This window comes from Chelonia mydas, chromosome 9 (genome assembly GCF_015237465.2).
Source record: "Chelonia mydas isolate rCheMyd1 chromosome 9, rCheMyd1.pri.v2, whole genome shotgun sequence".
NCBI classification, from domain to species: domain Eukaryota; kingdom Metazoa; phylum Chordata; order Testudines; family Cheloniidae; genus Chelonia; species Chelonia mydas.
Genome location: NC_057855.1, coordinates 84,084,500 through 84,102,498, shown reverse-complemented (window position 1 = coordinate 84,102,498; position 17,999 = coordinate 84,084,500). Strand labels below are relative to the sequence as shown.

Here is a 17,999-nt window from a genome sequence, read left to right as displayed (position 1 = left end):
TATTTTTGTCTGACTTTGAAACTGTTATTTATAGCTTCTTGCAGTGTTGGTGTACCTATGTTGATCCCAGGATATCAGAGAGACAAGGTGGGTGAGGTATTATTCTATTCTTTTTCTTCTCCCTCCTGTTTAAAAACCTGACAATAATGCAGCTAATACCTCACCCACCTTGTCTCTCTCATTATAGCTTCAACAGGAGAGACTGAGGGAGTCCCACATCAAAATATCCCATAGCTCAGTGGCTAGAGCACTTTCCTGAGAGATGTAGGAAACCCTATTCAAATCTTTTTCCTCTCTGAGGCAGAGGTGGATATTGAACCTGGGTCTCCCATATCCCAAGTGAATGCTCTAAGCACTGGCTAAAAGTTATAAGGTGGGTGGCATCACCACCCCCTCCAACTGAATTGTGAATGGAAACTGATCCAGTAGGAGGCCTCTGAGCATGCCTACCAGATCACACCCTGCAGGCCAGAGAGGTGCTCCTCTACCTGTTTTCCTCCCATTCGTGGACCAGGCTGAGGCTCATGCAGGAGACAGGCATCTGGACTCCTAGAGTGAGGCAGCAGTGTGCATGTCCAGAAGCAGAGACTTAGATGCCTAGGGGAACTTTTATCATGAAAATTAAGGTGCCCAGTAGGTTTAAGTGCCTACAGGGTTAGGCAGCAGCCAAGTCTGAGTGTTGTGGATCACAGTGCAGCCTAAAACTGGGTTTTAGGTGCCTAAGTGACTTTGTGAATCTGGGCCCAAGTGCTTGACTAAAGCATATCTTCCAGAAAAGCATCCAGCCTTGATCTGATGTGAAGACTTCAGGATATGAAGAATCTCCCACTTCCCTTGGGAGTCTGTCTAATTAGAGTTTGTGTAGCTTTAACTTCCAGCCATTGTATCATAATACTTTTATATACAATGGGGAGCTCTAGGTGCTAGTGTGTAATATAATAAATCATACTATAGCCATTAGGTCAGGGTTTTCTAAGATGTTCCTTTTGGGAGGCTCTAGTATAGGGAGGATTTCAATTTGTTATTAATTAGTCTAACCCTCATCTTGCTTTCCTGTAGACCAATGTCTCAGAAACAACAGGCAAATGTCGAATATGTTAATATACCCACCCAAGAAAATGAGTCTGTTGCCACAGCTACACCAAGCAGAGAAGCTAATGCAGCCAGTGAATACTCTACTTCTAAGGAAGTTGCTGCCTCTGGAGTGCCTGAAAATGATGAGATGCAAGGAGTGGAGACACAAGCAAGAGCCTAAAAATTCTACTGCAATTTCCTTATCTGCTATGGACCCCATCTTCAAAAATGTTGGTATTGAATTAACGCAGGAAGGAGTGTGGTTATAACCCACACACCTGCATTTGTGGTATTAATCACAAGGCAGGAGTTTGAAGGGCATGCCTTCAACCATCCCAGAAGTACGCATATCCTGGCCTCATTTTTCAATTTTGTTATTGCACTTATTAACTATCTAGCTATGACTGTGTACCAAATATGAATGACAGCATAGCTAATGTCTCCATTTATCCAACCCATTTGAGAATATTAATTTTAAATGGGTTTGGAAAGACAGACAACACTGGAGCTTTCTTCTTGGCTGCTGGTGAAGTTATGTGATGGCCTGTAAACACAGGAGTCCCTTTTCTGAAAGAAAACAGTCATTGCCAGCCAATCTGAAGTGTTGCATGTGCTGAGAATGACACAGGACGACTCTCTTAGCAAATACGTTACAGTGTCTAAGAACCTGATCCCGCACCTTGGAAATCAATGGGAGTTTGGCCACTGACTTCAACAGGTACAGGAGCAGACTCTTAGAGCATGTGTTCGTATCTGCCTCTAGTAGCCATCCCCAGCAACAGAAACAGCCTGCCTCTCACTCGCAGCTAATGCAGTTACACCTTTAACTAAAGAATGGTTTGGTAGGAATGTTGCTGAAGTTCCTGAGTTCAGTTATCACTGATGATCAGAGTCTGTATGAATGGCTCATTAACCAAAACAAGAGGGTATCAACATTTGAGGCAAACTCAGAAATTCAGACTGATAAGGTGCTAATTATGATCTGTACTATAAAAGAGGGTTCCGTTTTGGCCAACTAACATTATTTATGAAATTCCATATCTATCACTTTGCTATACTCTAGTGAGTTCACTTTATACATACAGACGCAAATTCCACATACCGTTGTACAATGTACTCGGCCACATTTTTCAGTTTTGTTGCCTCAGTTGAAAATTGATTGGACTAGATTATAGGGGTCAAATCCTGAACTTGCTGAAGTCAATGGCAAAATCTCCAGTGAAGTCAACAGTGCCAGGATTTCACCCTAGCAGGTACCCAAGCCCAAATATCTAAAATGTCTGAGCCAAATCTCAAGTCATTACTCAGAGCTGTCTCAGCAGGCAAAACTCCCGTTAATTTTAATGGACATTTTGCCTGAGCAAAGATTGCAGGTTTGGGTCCTTAAATTCCATGATCATTATGAGGTTACCTGAAATTTTTGGTAATCTTATTGAAGTTGCCTTGTGAATATGACAAAAACTACAGTACTAAACAATCTCACTAGGAAAAAAAAGTAATGAGGCAGTACAAGCTGCTCATTGATTATATGTCATTCCTCACCACAGGTGAAAAAATGTTTGCTAACGAAATATTTCAAAAAAAAAGGAGTACTTGTGGCACCTTAGAGACTAACCAGTTTATTTGAGCATGAGCTTTCGTGAGCTACAGCTCACTTCATCGGATGCATAGCATATCGTGGAAACTGCAGAAGACATTATATACACACAGAGACCATGAAACAAAACTTCCTCCCACCTCACTCCCCCGCTGGCAACAGCTTATCTAAAGTGATCCTCAAGTAGAGCCATTTCCAGCACAAATCCAGGTTTTCTCACCCCTCCCCCCCCCCCCCCCCCCCCCACACACACATACAAATTCACTCTCCTGCTGGCAACAGCCCATCCCCCTTTGAAACCCCTCTTTATAATGCGCATGATAATCAAGGTGGGTCACCTCCAGCACTAATCCAGGTTTTCTCACCACCCCCCCCCCACACCCCCCCCCCTTCTCACATTGTAAGATGAGCTGTTGCCAGCAGGAGAATGAGTTTGTGTGTGTGGTTTTTGGAAAAAAGGGGGGGGGTGTGTGGGGGGGGTGGTGGTGAGAAAACCTGGATTAGTGCTGGAGGTGACCCACCTTGATTATCATGCGCATTATAAAGAGGGGTTTCAAAGGGGGATGGGCTGCTGCCAGCAGGAGAGTGAATTTGTATGTGTGTGTGTGGGGGGGGGGAAAGGGTGAGAAAACCTGGATTTGTGCTGGAAATGGCTCTACTTGAGGATCACTTTAGATAAGCTGTTGCCAGCGGGGGAGTGAGGTGGGAGGAAGTTTTGTTTCATGGTCTCTGTGTGTATATAATGTCTTCTGCAGTTTCCACGATATGCTATGCATCCGATGAAGTGAGCTGTAGCTCACGAAAGCTCATGCTCAAATAAACTGGTTAGTCTCTAAGGTGCCACAAGTACTCCTTTTCTTTTTACGAATACAGACTAACACGGCTGTTACTCTGAAATATTTCAAGTGAATGCCAGACAGAGGGAGCCCTCTACCTAGCTAACAACAGTATAAACTTTATTAGTAAAAATGTTTCCACTGTAATAGGCAAGCCCTATGTAGCATTTTGCTCCTCCTAGCATGCAAAATACAAGTGATTTTATCAGTGACCTTGTTTATAGTTACATTTTTTTTTGTTTGTTTTTAATTGATTTTCTCATGTCTTCAGGTTTGATATGGACATTTAAAAAAACTACCTACTGTCCTCTGGCACTATAAAATATCATGGTCTTCATTTTTATAAGCATATTGTGTAATCGTATAGATTAACATCTCTTCTTGGTTTTCTTCACCTGATCTCTTTGCTTTTTTTCCTTAATATAGCTTAGTAAATTAAGTTACAAGGCCTTATAACGAGAAGAGGTTACTATGATTTCTGCAATAATATAGGTCATTTCAATATTCATGGAACTACCACTAGTCACACATTTGCTGAATATGAATGGGATCTGCAGTCTACGTAAAACCAATTGCAAATGAAGTGTGCGACAGCAGTTCTCAGCAAATATAAAAAGCTAACTTCCTAACATCAGCTTTTCTAATGCACCTCATCAGAATGCTAGATTGACTTTGGGGGAGGGGAAGTGGGGGAGGTTTTTCAGACAAAGTAAGTTTACGTGGGTGTATTTTTACTAAGGGAGGTTGATATGTTTCTTACCATTTTGGGATGCATCCAGATATGACTGCAACTGAGCTGGCTTCAAACATATGGGTTATGATGATGTAGGATTATAACTGTGCTTTTGCTTTCCTTGAACATCTTGGCAAATTAAATAAAAAATAATCAATCGTGTTTGTACAGCACAGAAACCCATGAAGAGCTGCATGAGTGGTGGAGGCTATTTTTCAGAACTTTGCTCTGATGCGGTAGACATTTTTTCTTGTGTGACCCAACTATCTTCTCCGGGGAGATGGGGGAACATTATTAGGTGCCATGGAGTCACAGGGTCTGGTCTATGCCCCAGCCTGTAACCAGTCTCCAGGGAGTGACCCCTTTAATGGGCCAGGCCCCAGGGACCTACACAGTTCCAAACAGGCAGGTCCATGGCCTCCATGACTCAGCACCAGCAATCCCTGTCTTTCTCCTTGGCTCCCTGCAGCAAATCCAACCAAGCCAGAGTCCGGTGGGAGGCTTGTGCCGGCCCCTTCAAGACACAATGCTCACAGCAACACAGGGAGCCTTTTCAAACAAGGTAACAGTTTATTATCACCTGGCACACAGAATCTGAAAGTCCTTATGTTAGCACACAGAGGCAGGAGTTAAGCAATAGTCTATCCTAGTCAAACTAGTGCCCTGATGAGCCCTCTCTGGTCTGTCCAATTGAGTCCCTCCAAAAGCCCCCTTCTTCCAGTCCCTCTGTTGATTTGGGTCAGATCAAGACAGTTTTAAAAAAAGTGACTATTCTTTCCCTGCTCCCCTACCCCTGACAACTCCTGTGTTGTTTCAGAGCAGGGTTAACCCCTTTGCACCTACTGGGTAGCAATGCAATGTACAGAGGGAAACTGAGGCATGCCTAGGATTCATAAAATTATTACAGACAACTCCCACTTCGTCACACTAGGGAAGCTCCATATAAAAAGTCACACAATGTCTCTTAGCCATTATCTCCTGGCAAAAGCAGGATTCATAGGCTGACAGACAGGAATGCAGCAATGTCTTTGACCTGAATAGATCCCAAGTAGCCATACAGAATTCCATCCCCACCCCTTTACAGCTCAGGATTGCCGTAGTATTCCCCTCTCCCCTAGTAGCATGGCTGACGCACAAGTCATGCTATGCTTGGTTCTCTATTTTCACCCTTGTCCCCACACAGGGGCTGCAAGGTAGTTGTTGCAATGAGCAGCATTAAGCACCTGTTGGAAATACTGCCAGGGAGAAAGCAATATAAAGCTACTCTCTCTGTTCCCTTCTGTATCCTATCTCCCCATAGGAGCTGCACAGTTTTGATGACACACTGGCTTCACTCCTCTCTCTACAACAGCAATAGGGGCATTAGAGTAGAATTTCACTCCTTGCAGCAAGGTACTCATACTTAGAGATGAGTAACAGACTTCGTTATTGACATAAATCCCAAACCAAAGATTACTTTACTGATCTGAAAGCTCAGACCTTGGACATTTTAATACTTAACCCTATCACCACCACAACCTATACAATGATTTAGAATACGTAATCATTCTGATTTAGTTTGATTCTATATTTCTCTCCATCATAACCCTTTGCAGTAATATTATACAGCTCTGACAACACGGGTTAGGACAAAAGAACGAAGGTTATAGTCCTTAGTTCAGAAAGTTCCTGGAATTTAGTATTTAAGAGATGCAGGTTGAAAAGCAGCTTAGCCAAAATCATTGGTTTCTCTCTCAATCAATCAGTTTTGCATGTCAACAACTTATTATTAAAGAACAAGTTTTGCTTGGACCCTACCACTCTCTCCTGAGAAAATTTAAAACTGCATTTTATTTTCTAGTGTGGAGATCACTTTGTATGAAGTGTTCAGATACAATTTTCTGGTTTGCTTTACAATTGTTGGTAGGAAACTGCAATCTCTTTAGTCCCTTATACAGAAGCAGTCATATTGTGAAAGTTTTATTATCTGGTTTTGTGACTTTTCCTTGTAACTGAAGGATAGACTGATTCTATTTACATGCAGTCTCTCTCTCCCACATCTCAGCTCTGGCAATATTTCAGCTTACTGATTTGCTCTTTTATTTGACTTATGTGCATAAGTGATTTAGCTAATGATACAGATTCTTTTGTTACATATAAGTTTAATAAAGTTTGCCATTACAAAACTTTATTATATTGTTCACAACAGAATTTTGTTACATAAGCACCCTAACCCCACACAAACAAACAAACAAAAAAATCCACCAGAAAAGGAGGGGGGGGGGGGGGGAGGAAGGGTGTCTAAGAAGTCTCACTGTCATCTGTTAAACAGTTCCTTGCTGCTAAGTCCTGTGTTCTCAATTCTGTGCTTCCCTAATACTGAGATGCTTTTTCCATCAGTGAATTATGTTAATCATATGCTTCCTAAAGCAGTGCAGGGGCAATGTCAACTCTGTTCAGGAATAACAACAAACTGAATGTATTGGTCACTTAAAAAGGTTTTCTATTACCCATTCAGTGTTCATCAGCACAAACGTAAGACATAGGACACTGCCAAGGAGAGGAGGAGGAAGCCATCAAATGCTTGGTTAGCAGACAAGGCCACAGGACTACATCACTCCATTGGTTTACTCCTCTGACAAAGAATGGTCCAGAGGGGAGGGGACAGCATGGAATTCATTCACAGTAAAAAGTACTATCTATTCATAGCCTATGAATATAACTTTATGCAACTCAGACTCCCCACAAAAGGAGAATGTGAGGAGGATACGCTACTCTCCCACTACTCTGAAAGTTCATATTTAGGCATATGAAATTACTGGAAATTGTCTTGCCATGAAAGCTTCTTTTCATCCGAGTCAAAGCTAGCTCACAGCTAAGTCTGAGGCCCCTCTGCCCCCCAAACAAAAGAGACAAGGAATTAATGGAATGGTGACAGTTTGACCTCGGAGAAGTGTTCCTATTCCAGAAGAGTTCAGCTCCAAGTTATGAATGTGCACTGCTGTGGTCCTCCTAGGAAGAGGAGGACTTTCCAGAAGAACTGGTTTCCAGAAAGACCAGTTTTATTTCATAAGTGTTCATGGGACTAGGAGGAGGTTCAGCTGGAAGGAGCTTTACAGCCACATAATCACAGCAGGGAAAATTCAAAGAAAGCTAAGTGAAGTGATAACTCTCACTATAGGGATGCAACCTCAGGGTACTGCTTGGAACTTTTGTTACAATTATCACCTACGAGACTTAGTACAAAAATCAGTACATGCCCATGAACACCACATCTTTCAGTCATACAACAGTTTTATCTTCCTATAACTAAGGAAGCAGAAGTTGCTGCTGGTAAATAAAGGGTGCCCTGGACTATTGATATTAAAAAGGTAAACCGCACATTAAATGTCAGAGATAATATTATACAGTGGGATGCACCAAATCACCAGCATTGACAGCTAAAGGAACTGCAATGAGATTTGAGCTAGTACATCTGAGGAAAAAATCCAGAACACAGATATTCAATGGGCACAACACCTCTTAAAAGCTGGGATATTAAATAAAGGCACATGATGATAGCAGACAGTAAAATTAGATGGAAGCTTGCAGTGAGACATACGGGGCCAGCAGAAAGCAATGTAATTAGATGACAGTGTCTCTTAGGGGGCATTAGCGAGTCTGCATGTACATTACTAGACACAGTTTGAGCATCTCAGACCCAGGAAGTGTTTGACAAACTGAAGGGAACACCACAGACTAGAGGGCCAGACAGACCAGGCAATAAGGACGTACTGAGAGTGAAGTATTCATAGCTATGCCAAAAGGGGGTTTGACGAATGAAAGGGGTGGCAAATAGAATTAACTTCTAGAAGTAGTTGAAATGGTTGTGTAGATAACAAGGAGGGAGACGAATAGTTTAGAATGGTCTGAAGTGAAATACGAATTGGATTAAACTGAAAACAACAACTGTGTAATATGAATACCAAGAAGGAAAAAGGAAATAAAACACCAGCTCCTTTACAAGATGCAGAACTGATTGGAAATTTTCCAATAGAATGTTTTTTTTTAGGACTGTTTTCTGAAGTCCCAGCTCCTCAGCAACCTGCCAGGCAAACTGACCTTGAATTTTGGCTTCCAGAGGTCCCAAAATAAGCTCCCTGCGATTCCCATCAGGTGGGCTGCTGAGAAGCCAGCAGCCTGTATGTCCTGGGATCCCCAGCTCCTCGGTAACTCATCTGGGTGGGCAGCCAGGGATTCCAAGAAGCATATTTTGTTTTGGAAACACCTAAAACATTGTAGTTCTATGGAAGTTTTTCACAGAACTTCAATTCCATTTTCTGGCCAGCTGTAACAAAAAATAATATCAGACTGTGGAATGGGCTTCCAAAGCAAACCTAATTTTAAATGGCTCAAGCAACAGGTCTGAACAAATATACTATAAAGAAACAATCCCACACTAGGCCCTGTAAAATAGAAAAGAGAACCTAATAGGTTTCTTCCAATTCCAATTTATAAGAGTAACAATAATTTTACATGAAACAAAACTGCAGGATACTAAAAATACTTAAAAAGTGCTGACTGGTTTAATTAACAGGCAATTAGAAGAAGTGCACTTGGCGGTACAATTGAAGGGTACTGATATATACCACTACATACATTATATATGCACATTATAACAACATTTAAGCCATTACCATTAAGCTAATAAATATTAAAATAGTCTTAAATGTGTGCATCAGGAATGGAATTCAAGTCATAACTCATCCAACACTGCTAGCCTTCCACCAATCTTTTAAGTACAGTTCCCAGACCACCTTTTGACACTTTCAGTGGGGTCTTTTCTTCTTTATTCTCAATGTAAATACTTGCACCATGGGACACCAACAGCTTTGCCTCATCCACTCTCTCTTCATCACAGGCTAAATGGCTGTAACAAGAACAAGAAACCCATGATTATTGCCAAATCTACCAAGTTTAAAGTGCCAGTCACTAAGGAGTTTATATATAGCCACAACTGAAGTGTCATGGATGTTTCACAGGAGTAGGAGGTAAAGGAATATGGGGAAAGAGCACACAATTCCAAACCTGAACATAGACTTCAAAGCCTGTTCCCAGTCATTCCACTGCCATTAGACAGCTTGAGTATTTCCCAAGGCTGCTGTCTTCTCAAGCCCAAGATCATTTCAACACTAGATTGTAGCCCCGCCGAGGCAGCCAGCCAGCTTTGGGAAGTCAAAAAGGCTCCAAAATCTGAACCTCAATTATACAACACACACACACACAAATAGCCTCCACATGCATTGAGATGCCTGCGTTTGGTCAAAAATCCCTCATCAAAAATGGGAAAAAGATACATATTAGCAACTATACCATTTTTATCTGTCATTGGCAAATTGGCAATTGATTTTTTTAAAAATATAATCTGATATTATTGCACAACAATAGCAAACAGAATGCAATTATTCCTTAAACAATAGAAGTGAAATCCTCACTAATATTTTAGTCAAATATTAGTTTTGCCATCAACTTAAATTTTACTGTAAGAGTTTACATATGGATATTGCCCTAGATACATGCATTTCAAATACTGGACTTTAACTTCTGCTTGTTTGCTTAATAGTAGGGTTGTCAATTAATCACAGTTAACTCACGTGATTAACTCAAAACAATTAAGTGTGATTAATCGCAGTTTTAGATTTAGACTTCAGATTCTTAAACCTTGGGTCAAGTGCTGTAGCTGTCTTTAGAAATTTCACATGGGTACCTCCTTTGCATTTTGTCAAATCTGCAGCGAAAGTGTTCTTAAAATGAACATGTGCTGGGTCATCATCCGAAACTGCTATAAAATGAAATATATGGCAGAATGCAGGTAAAACAGCAGGAAACTTTACAATTCTCCCCCCATAAATGTAATGATTGCATTATTTTTTTACTGAACATTGTCAGCATGGAAGTATGGCCTCTGGAATGGTGGCTGAAGCATGAAGAGGGATACGAATGTTTAGCATATCTAGCATGTAATACCTTGCAATGCCAGCTACAAAAGGGCAAAATGAACATCTTTTCTCACTTTCAGGTGACATTGTAAATAAGAAGCAGACAGCATTATCTCCTGTAAATGTACACAAACTTATCTGTCTTAGCGATTGGCTGAACAAGAAGTAGGACTGAGTGGACTTGTAGGCTCTAAAGCTTTACATTGTTGAGTTTATGAGTGGTTATGTAACCAAAAAAAAAAAAAAAAAAATCATCTACATTTGTAAGTTGTATTTTCACGATAAAGAGATTGAACTACAGTACTTGTAAGAGGTGAATTGAAAAATACTATTTCTTTTATCATTTTTAAAGTACAAATATTTGTAATAAAAAATTATAACATAAAGTGAGCACTATACACTTTGTATTCTGTGTTGTAATTGAAATCAATATATTTGAAAATGTAGAAAAACATCCAAAAATATGTAATACATTTCAATTGATATTCTATTAACAGTGCAGTGAAAACTGCGATTATTTGCGATTAATTTTTTTGAGTTAATTGCATGAGTTAACTGCGATTAATCAACAGCCCTACAGAAGACTAACAGAATAGCTTCGTCTAGCATTTATACTGCTGGCATATTGTCTACCGCAGCGGTTCTCAATCTGCGGCCCAATTAACACACAGCTGTGGCCCAGCTCAGCTGCGTGCTAAAGGCTGGCCTGCGTGCCAGGGTCCCAGGCTCCTGGCTGCCCAGCGCAGAATGGTCCGGGCTGCCTTGCTACCCAACGGGGCGGGGCAGGAGCCGCACGGTATGGGACGGGGCAGGCATCCGGGGCTGGGGCAGCCGGCCAGCCCCGCAAGCTCCAGGATCCAGAGTCGCGGTCTGGGCTGCCGCTGCCCTGCCACCTAGCCCCTGCAGCTCAGGTCATATGTTGTGGGCCACATAATAAGTTGAGAACCATTGGTCTACCCTCTAGGGGCAGTAGAGTTGAATTACTGAGTGATTGTTACTGTAACTAGGTTTTATGCTTCATCAGGAAACATGTAGAAAAATCTCTAGTATGTATTTGAAAAAAAAAATTAAAACATGATGACTGGAAATGAAGGTAACATCTTTTTACCCTTCTCTAAAGCTTTCTGAAGGAACTGAGAGTTTGAGGATACTTGCATTTAAGTAATGGAGTTTTCAGTTCAGAGAGATTAAAAAACAGAACAGAAACGTAACATCACTTACAGAGGTGTGTTCCCTTCAGAGTCCTGCATATTCACAGACGCTTTGTACTGCAGTAGGATCTGTATCATTTTTAGGTTTCCTTTGGCTGCTGCTCTATGTAATGGAGTGGATTCAAAGTGATCTGTTGCGTCAGGATCAGCTCTATTCTGTAACAGCATAACTGCAATCTAAGCATGTGGGAAAATGGGGGGAAAAAATCACATAAATGACCATTTTAATGATAATACAAAGGAAGAGCAAGACCTGATTACATATGAAACCATACCTCTTGTCTATTTCTGGAGGCTGCATAATGCAGAGGTGTGCAGCCATTTTGATTAACATCATTCACCTGAGCACCTTTTCCAATCAGAGCTTTCACAATTTCATCATGGCCTGCTGAAGATGCAATATGGAGAGGAGTCCAGCTAGCCTACAGAGGCAGGAAAAAATAGTTTAAACCCTACAGTTGCAAGGAAAAAGCCCACTACAGAGTAAGGTACTAGTCCGAGTAAGAGTGGCAGAAAGGCCTTCAAAAAGTTTCTGCAAGATTGTTTTCGGTAGACAGTAGAACACCAAAGAGAACTTGACAACTTCCCCTTCTTTAAAAAGATTATTGTTCTTGCAGTACCGTTCGTAATAGATATTACTACTCCAGTTTGTCCACCAACTAAAGGAAAACGCCATCCTGTCAGCAACATGGGCTACCTTGAGCACATCAAACCTATCCTCTGCTCTCTACAATGGCTTCCTGTAGAATATCAAGTCAAAGTTCAAGATCTCAGTCCGTACCTTCAAGGCGCTCAAAGGCCTGGGCCGAGTATATCTAAAAGATCCCCTAAAACTCCAGGATAAAGACAGTCGTAGACAATTCTGCTCCTCAGGCACTTTCTACCATGAGGATAATGCTCCCCTATGCAGCAGACAGAGCTTCTTTGGGTGCTGGTCCGAGACTGTGAAATGAACTTCCACAAGAACTTAGGACCATCACAAATGTTATCACCGTCTGTTGGAGAAGTTACACTTCTTCAGCCTACCTTGTCCAACACATACAAAGCAGCATGCACATTTTACTAAGAACTCAGAAAAACCACACACTACACTGCACAAACAGGTCTCTTTCCAGAAAGGAGATGAGAGAGGCAGAACAAATCATTTGTGACAGATGTCATTCATGTCACTTAATGCACTATTGGAAGGCACTCAGATATTACAGTAATGAAGGCAACATACAAATCTATGCAGAATAGAATAAGATTTTAGTTACATAACAAGTAGTCCAGTATTCATAGTAATCTATAATTACTATCCATGGAAATGAGTTTGCCACCAAATCCTTAGGGGGACAGTCTCCTTGTGGAACCTTCCGCAATCACCAGGTGGCTCATTCTTAAAAACGGTGCAAGACTCAGGACTAAGCACTGAGAGCATGTAGATTATCAAACCCAACTGATATACCAGCTGTAACAAAGGCATGAGCCTTGGGATCTGGCCGGTTCTACTCACTTCCTTCTCGATTCCTAAAAAATCAGTCCATCAAGCCCACAGCTGCAGAGAACATACTCCTGAAAGCGGAGAAGAATGTTTCTTGGAATGTACAGAACTTACGTCGTCCTTGTCATTGACAGGCACGCCCAGGCCTAACAAGAAATGCACGACGTCCGTCTGTCCCGCTGAGCATGCCCAGTGCAGCGCTGTTCTGCGATCCTGCAAACAGGAACACACAGGGCATGGGTCAGCTGAGCTCCTAGCACAGGGCCGAGGAGAGATGGCAGGGCAGGCAGCGGGGGGAAAATACATGGGAGAGAGCAGGGCCCCAGGTCTCCAGCTGAGACAGACTGACAGGACCCCTGTAGTGTAGTAAACTGCTCTGCGTAGGAATGTGCGACTGGCTGCCTATGCCTTTTTGAACCCAGCCCTGGGAAGCCGATACGGAGAGGTACTGTCTGTGAGAGGGGAAATAAAAAAGTCCCCTTGCCCCCCACCATTTTTGCAAACATTGGTGTCCCATTCCACTGGGGTAACGGTTACCCCCTGTGCCCCTGCCTGTGCCGGGTTTTGCCCTCTGACACCCCTGCCAGCGCCTCACCCCGAGCTTAACTCCTGCTCCTCCCCCCCAAGCCTTGATTTTGCCCTTGAGCCCCTCTCCTAATGCTGCCTCCAGCTGCTTGACCGCCGCGACCGGTCAATTTCCGCCCCCTGCTCAGACCCGGGCCACCCCCCTGCCCCGATTCACCCCCTTTGCAACCCCTGTCAAAAGCAGTCCGCGGAATCGTAGGGCTAATCAGGGCAGGGCGAACGGCAGTGGCTTCAGCAGATGTACTGAGCATGCGCAGGGCACCCTGCGCGGCACATGCCCCAAGCCCTGGCCCCTGCCTCCCTCCAACTAGCCGGCCCAGCCGAGAGCCCCTGCGGCCCCGAGCCCCGAACACCCCGCTCCGCCTGACCTGGTCGCTGCGGGTAGCCAGGCCGCGGTTCTCCCTCAGCCGGTCCTGCAGCAACTCCAGCTGCCCCGTGTAGGCCAGGTTACAGATCTCCACACTGGACACGGAGCCCTCCATGCCGACGCCAGGCAGGCGCTCCGCCCGTCCCCTCAGCAAAGGGGGCGGAGGCACGACACGCCCCCGCCTCCCCCCTCCAGGCAGCCAATCAGAGAGGCAGGCCGGCCCGGAAGGCGCCGGGGCTGAGTGTCCCCCCCCACTGCAGAACTACAACTCCCAGCGTGCTCTGCGACCGCCGCCTTGTTGTGTGTCGGCTGGGAGGATGGTGACAGCGGGAGGATGGAGTCCGGTGAGGGGAGACGGGGGGAGCCGCGGCGGGGTCGAGTGAGGGGGATTCGCTGGGCGGCGGAAGGGGCGCTGCGGGGTAGTGGCGGGAGGGGAACAGTGAGGGGCGGGTGGGACAGCGGGGAGGGGGCCCGGCCTAGGGCGCGGGCCGGGTGTAGCGGGCGGTTCAGATCCGGGCCCAGGGCGGTGGTCGCGGGCGGGAGCCCCAGGCCCGGGCGCGTTGCGGGGGCCGCGGGCGGTGACAGCCCAGGGGTGACGCGGTGCTGGGACGCGGCCCGCCGGGCGAGCTCCCGGGAACGGCAGCGCCGGGCCCCGATCCTCCCCCCGCCGAGCTCCGAGCCCGGCGGCCACGGCTGGGCCGGGACCCCGGCTGCCTTCCCCGGGCTGGGCGGGGCGCTCGGGGCGCGCCGCAGAGGCTGGCGGGGTTGGGCGGGGGGCCGTTGTCGGGCCCACTGCGCTAGAGGAAGATGGCAGCCGCCGCCGCTGTTCCGTGCGGGTCCGACGCTGTGACACAAGCGAGTTGCGAAGTCTCCGTGTGTCAGTCCTGCCGTAAGGACACTTCCGAGAGCCTCAGGCTGGGACCTCCAGGACCAGCGGCAAATCTGTGTGGACCCAGCAGCGACCCAGGCAGCGAAACCGAGTAGTGACAGCCCCCAAAGGGCCTGAGGTGCCTGCCTGATGCAGGGCAGCTGGTCGTGGGGAACTCGCATGGGACTGAACTCTGACTAGCTCTTGGGCCAGGTGGCTGTGGCTAACAGGTTTCAGTGTATCCTTGAGCGGTCTTGACTCATCTCAAACTTGGTTGTCCAGCCAGATGAAAATAACGTTGATTAAAAACACCACGGAGTTTCCTTAGATCAGTTACTAAGAACATTTTTAGATTATTTTTAAAAAGTGCAGAGCTGATTTTGTTTCCACCCATGCTGTTTACTTTTTGCAGTTCAGTCAGGGGACCAATGAAAACACACTTGTCAGTTTCACATTTCCATTTCTGATGTTCTTTACTGAAAATCTTACAGTAGAATGGTTAAATTCAAAACTTTGTGTTTTGTTACTGCATAAAGTTACTGCATAACTTTATGTTATGCAGTACAGTATTACATTTTTGTGAAACTTCTTTACAGAACCTAAATATGAAGCTTAAACTAGGTGTTGGTGTCCACTTAATAGAAGTCTTAGGACAAAAAATAGAGCTGAGTAAATCCACTTGTACAGTTGTCATAGTTAGATATGTTTACTGGGTAAATTTAGAAGTATTCAAAGCATGTAATTCACCTAAATCCTGTCACTACACTTATTAAATTGCAGGATCTAGGCCCGGATTTATAGTGTAAAAGTCTGCTCTACTGTTGCATGGATATTTAATTCAAGCTTTTTAGCATAGTGCTGACATCAACTTCTCTGCAGCAGTGAAGCTGATCCCTTGACAGTTGTGACTGCCAACTGGATGGAATAAATAAAATGTGTCAACACAATATGCATTCAGTAGATTATGATATCAGAAATCATTTTGATTATGCATGTAAAATGTCTTGGTATTAAGTGAATCCTTCATTATGGCCCTGGATTTTTCCCATTGGCTCCAGTAGAAGCAGGGGGGTGTGTGTGTACACACACACACTACTTATAGTTAAAGTTCACTGTTTTACAGTAACTAGCAATCATTTATTCAAGTTGAATAGAAAAATATTATAGATGATGCCTGAATGATAATTTTCTGGATAATATACCCTAATCTGAGGAGGGTTTGTGTGAAACTCTCTAGGGTATTCTAAAGTATAATATTTTTAAAACTGCATGTTTCCTTAAGTATGTTATTTACCTAATATTATTAAAATTAATTTAAAACAGTCAATATTTTTTACTCTTTATGCTGTTTAATGTTCACTCTGCTTACCTTGAACAGTAAAACTTGGTCAGTTTCACTTTCTGAGTATAGTCAGTTCTGACTTCTGATTTTCAGGCACTTAAACAAATGGTGCTGTTTACATTTCAGTACTTTCAGAAATGTTTAAATAGTATAAAACTTTTGTTTGACATTTTGAAAAAATTTATTATTAGTTGTGGTAAAATCTTTTTTCTTCAACAAAGAGCCTACATTTTGGACCTAATTTATCTAATAGTTAAAATGGGACTAAGTGTTCTAAAATGTTGGCCAGAATGTCAACTTTATCTTTTCTGTAGACATTTTGTTCTAAGCCAGTGTATTTTGTAGTCTATTGTGTAAGCACATTAAATTACAGCAAGAGAAGTGGTTGTGTATAGTTGCTATTAATGGCAAATTAGGAAAGAAAGACACATGATTAACTTTACACATGTGAGGAGTCCTTTTAAATTCATTGTCATTACTTGCATGCAAAAGTGTTTTCAAGATTGGGTCATAGATTGTAAACTCATTGGGACCGGGACTGTATCTTTTTCTGTGTTTGTACAGTGCCTAGCAAAATGGGTAATCCTGAGTGGAGCCTATAAATCTTTAGTAATATAAATATTACATGCAACTTAAACATATTTACCATGTGTATATATATGATTTAATTTTTAAACATCAGTTCATTGTGTATTTCTTAAATATGTCATTTGAAAGAAAAAATAATCAAAGCAAATAAAAACAATTGCTTAGCTTTACAGCTGAAGAATTATTCCTTCATTTCCATAACCTCCCACCAAAAATAGTGACATTGAAATGAGTGGAACTGTTCATGTGCTTAAAGTTAACTGTGTTTAGTCCAGGACTGGGACTTAAATTGTTCATCTAGACTTTGGGTGAAAGCCTAACCTCATTGAAGTCAGTGGCAAAAACTCCCATATACTTCTATAGCACCAGGATTTCTTCCCTGGGCTCTAGGGTCCAGGTGCCAGCCATAGTGTCTCCCAGAGCCTCTGGAGAGTTAATATACAAAATTGCGACGAACACTGTCCGTTTTAATGGCAGTGCATATTGCTGAGGGAAAACAGGGTAAATGCTGCTGCCAGAATGAAGTATTGGTCAGAAAACCCCAAAACCCTGGACTAGATCACTGGTTGGAGCTAGCTGCAGTATAAGAACTCCAAGTGCTCCAAAAAGAACAAAGGGAGCAAAATGGAGTTTTAACTTTCTATGTCCCTGTTCAGTTTTATCCAAGTATGAAAACCAGACCACTGTCTTATCGGAATACCTAGAAGAATTTCCAGAAACAGATGGGTCAGTGTGGATCTTGGGAAGGCAATACCACCTTAAGACGGGTATGTTTATACTGAAAATCCGGCTATAACTTTCATAGTTTATATGCCACAATGTTTTCTCAGTGTTCATAACATTATCACTACATAAATCTCTGAGAGCAAAAATAAACTCACTTCTAAAAAGTAGACCAACTGTATACAATGGTGGTCACCCTAATATGAAATTAGCTGGCAGGAGGTTTACCGAAGTAGGGAGTACAGCATCTGTCACGGTTTCTGCAAACAGGGCACGCTTATCCTGCAGATTAGTCTCACTTTAGGTGGGTTATTTCTAGTCATCAAATGTCATGGAATAAATAATTGACTTTTTAAGAATGTTTAATATCTGTGATATTATCTATCAGTTACGGAGAAAACATTTTTTACACAGAACCTTCCCACCAAAAAAAGTAAAGTCCTGACAATACCCTTTAAAGTTTCTCCTATAAGAAAGGAGCAGGCAGCTGAGTATCTACTGTAGCTCGTTTTAAAACTGGATGTGGTGATGCAGCAAATATCAGACAAATCCTTTGTAATTTTGTAAATCAGAAGCATATGCGGAAGTGATAAATTGCATTTTAAAATATGAAGTAAATACTGTTAATTGCTGAT

At 43.1% G+C, this 17,999-nt stretch overlaps 3 protein-coding genes across 11 annotated transcripts in view; 2 read left to right on the top strand and 1 right to left on the bottom strand.

Moving 5' to 3' along the window:
* Positions 1-2,644, top strand: part of VSIG1 (V-set and immunoglobulin domain containing 1) — a 31,289-nt gene extending 28,645 nt beyond the window's left edge. For all 5 annotated transcript variants that reach the window (XM_037908890.2, XM_043523000.1, XM_037908892.2 and 2 more), the window contains one exon: positions 1,060-2,644. In XM_037908890.2, coding sequence (XP_037764818.1) covers positions 1,060-1,343 — 284 coding nt within the window. In that variant the 3' untranslated portion in view covers positions 1,344-2,644. The remainder of the gene's footprint in view (positions 1-1,059) is intronic.
* The window catches only part of PSMD10 (proteasome 26S subunit, non-ATPase 10), a 26,752-nt gene extending 12,676 nt beyond the window's left edge, over positions 1-14,076 (bottom strand). Inside the window, exons 1-6 of one of the 3 annotated variants that reach the window (XR_006284049.1) lie at positions 13,845-14,076; positions 13,006-13,104; positions 11,684-11,830; positions 11,419-11,585; positions 9,016-9,128; positions 8,321-8,546 (exon numbers count right to left, since the gene is read on the bottom strand). Coding sequence is in view for 2 of the 3 variants with exons in the window: in XM_007060143.4 (XP_007060205.3) it covers positions 8,503-8,546; positions 9,016-9,128; positions 11,419-11,585; positions 11,684-11,830; positions 13,006-13,104; positions 13,845-13,958 (684 nt within the window). In the remaining variant the exon portion in view is untranslated. Of the gene's footprint in view, positions 1-6,376; positions 8,547-9,015; positions 9,129-11,418; positions 11,586-11,683; positions 11,831-13,005; positions 13,105-13,844 lie in introns of those variants that run through there. The other 2 variants (XM_007060143.4, XM_043523001.1) reach the window with 2 other exon arrangements.
* The window catches only part of ATG4A (autophagy related 4A cysteine peptidase), a 17,266-nt gene continuing 13,341 nt past the window's right edge, over positions 14,075-17,999 (top strand). For 2 of the 3 annotated variants that reach the window (XM_037908888.2, XM_007060141.4), the window contains exons 1-2: positions 14,075-14,187; positions 17,298-17,408. In XM_037908888.2, coding sequence (XP_037764816.1) covers positions 14,178-14,187; positions 17,298-17,408 — 121 coding nt within the window. In that variant the 5' untranslated portion in view covers positions 14,075-14,177. The remainder of the gene's footprint in view (positions 14,188-17,297; positions 17,409-17,999) is intronic. The other variant, XM_037908889.2, reaches the window with a different exon arrangement.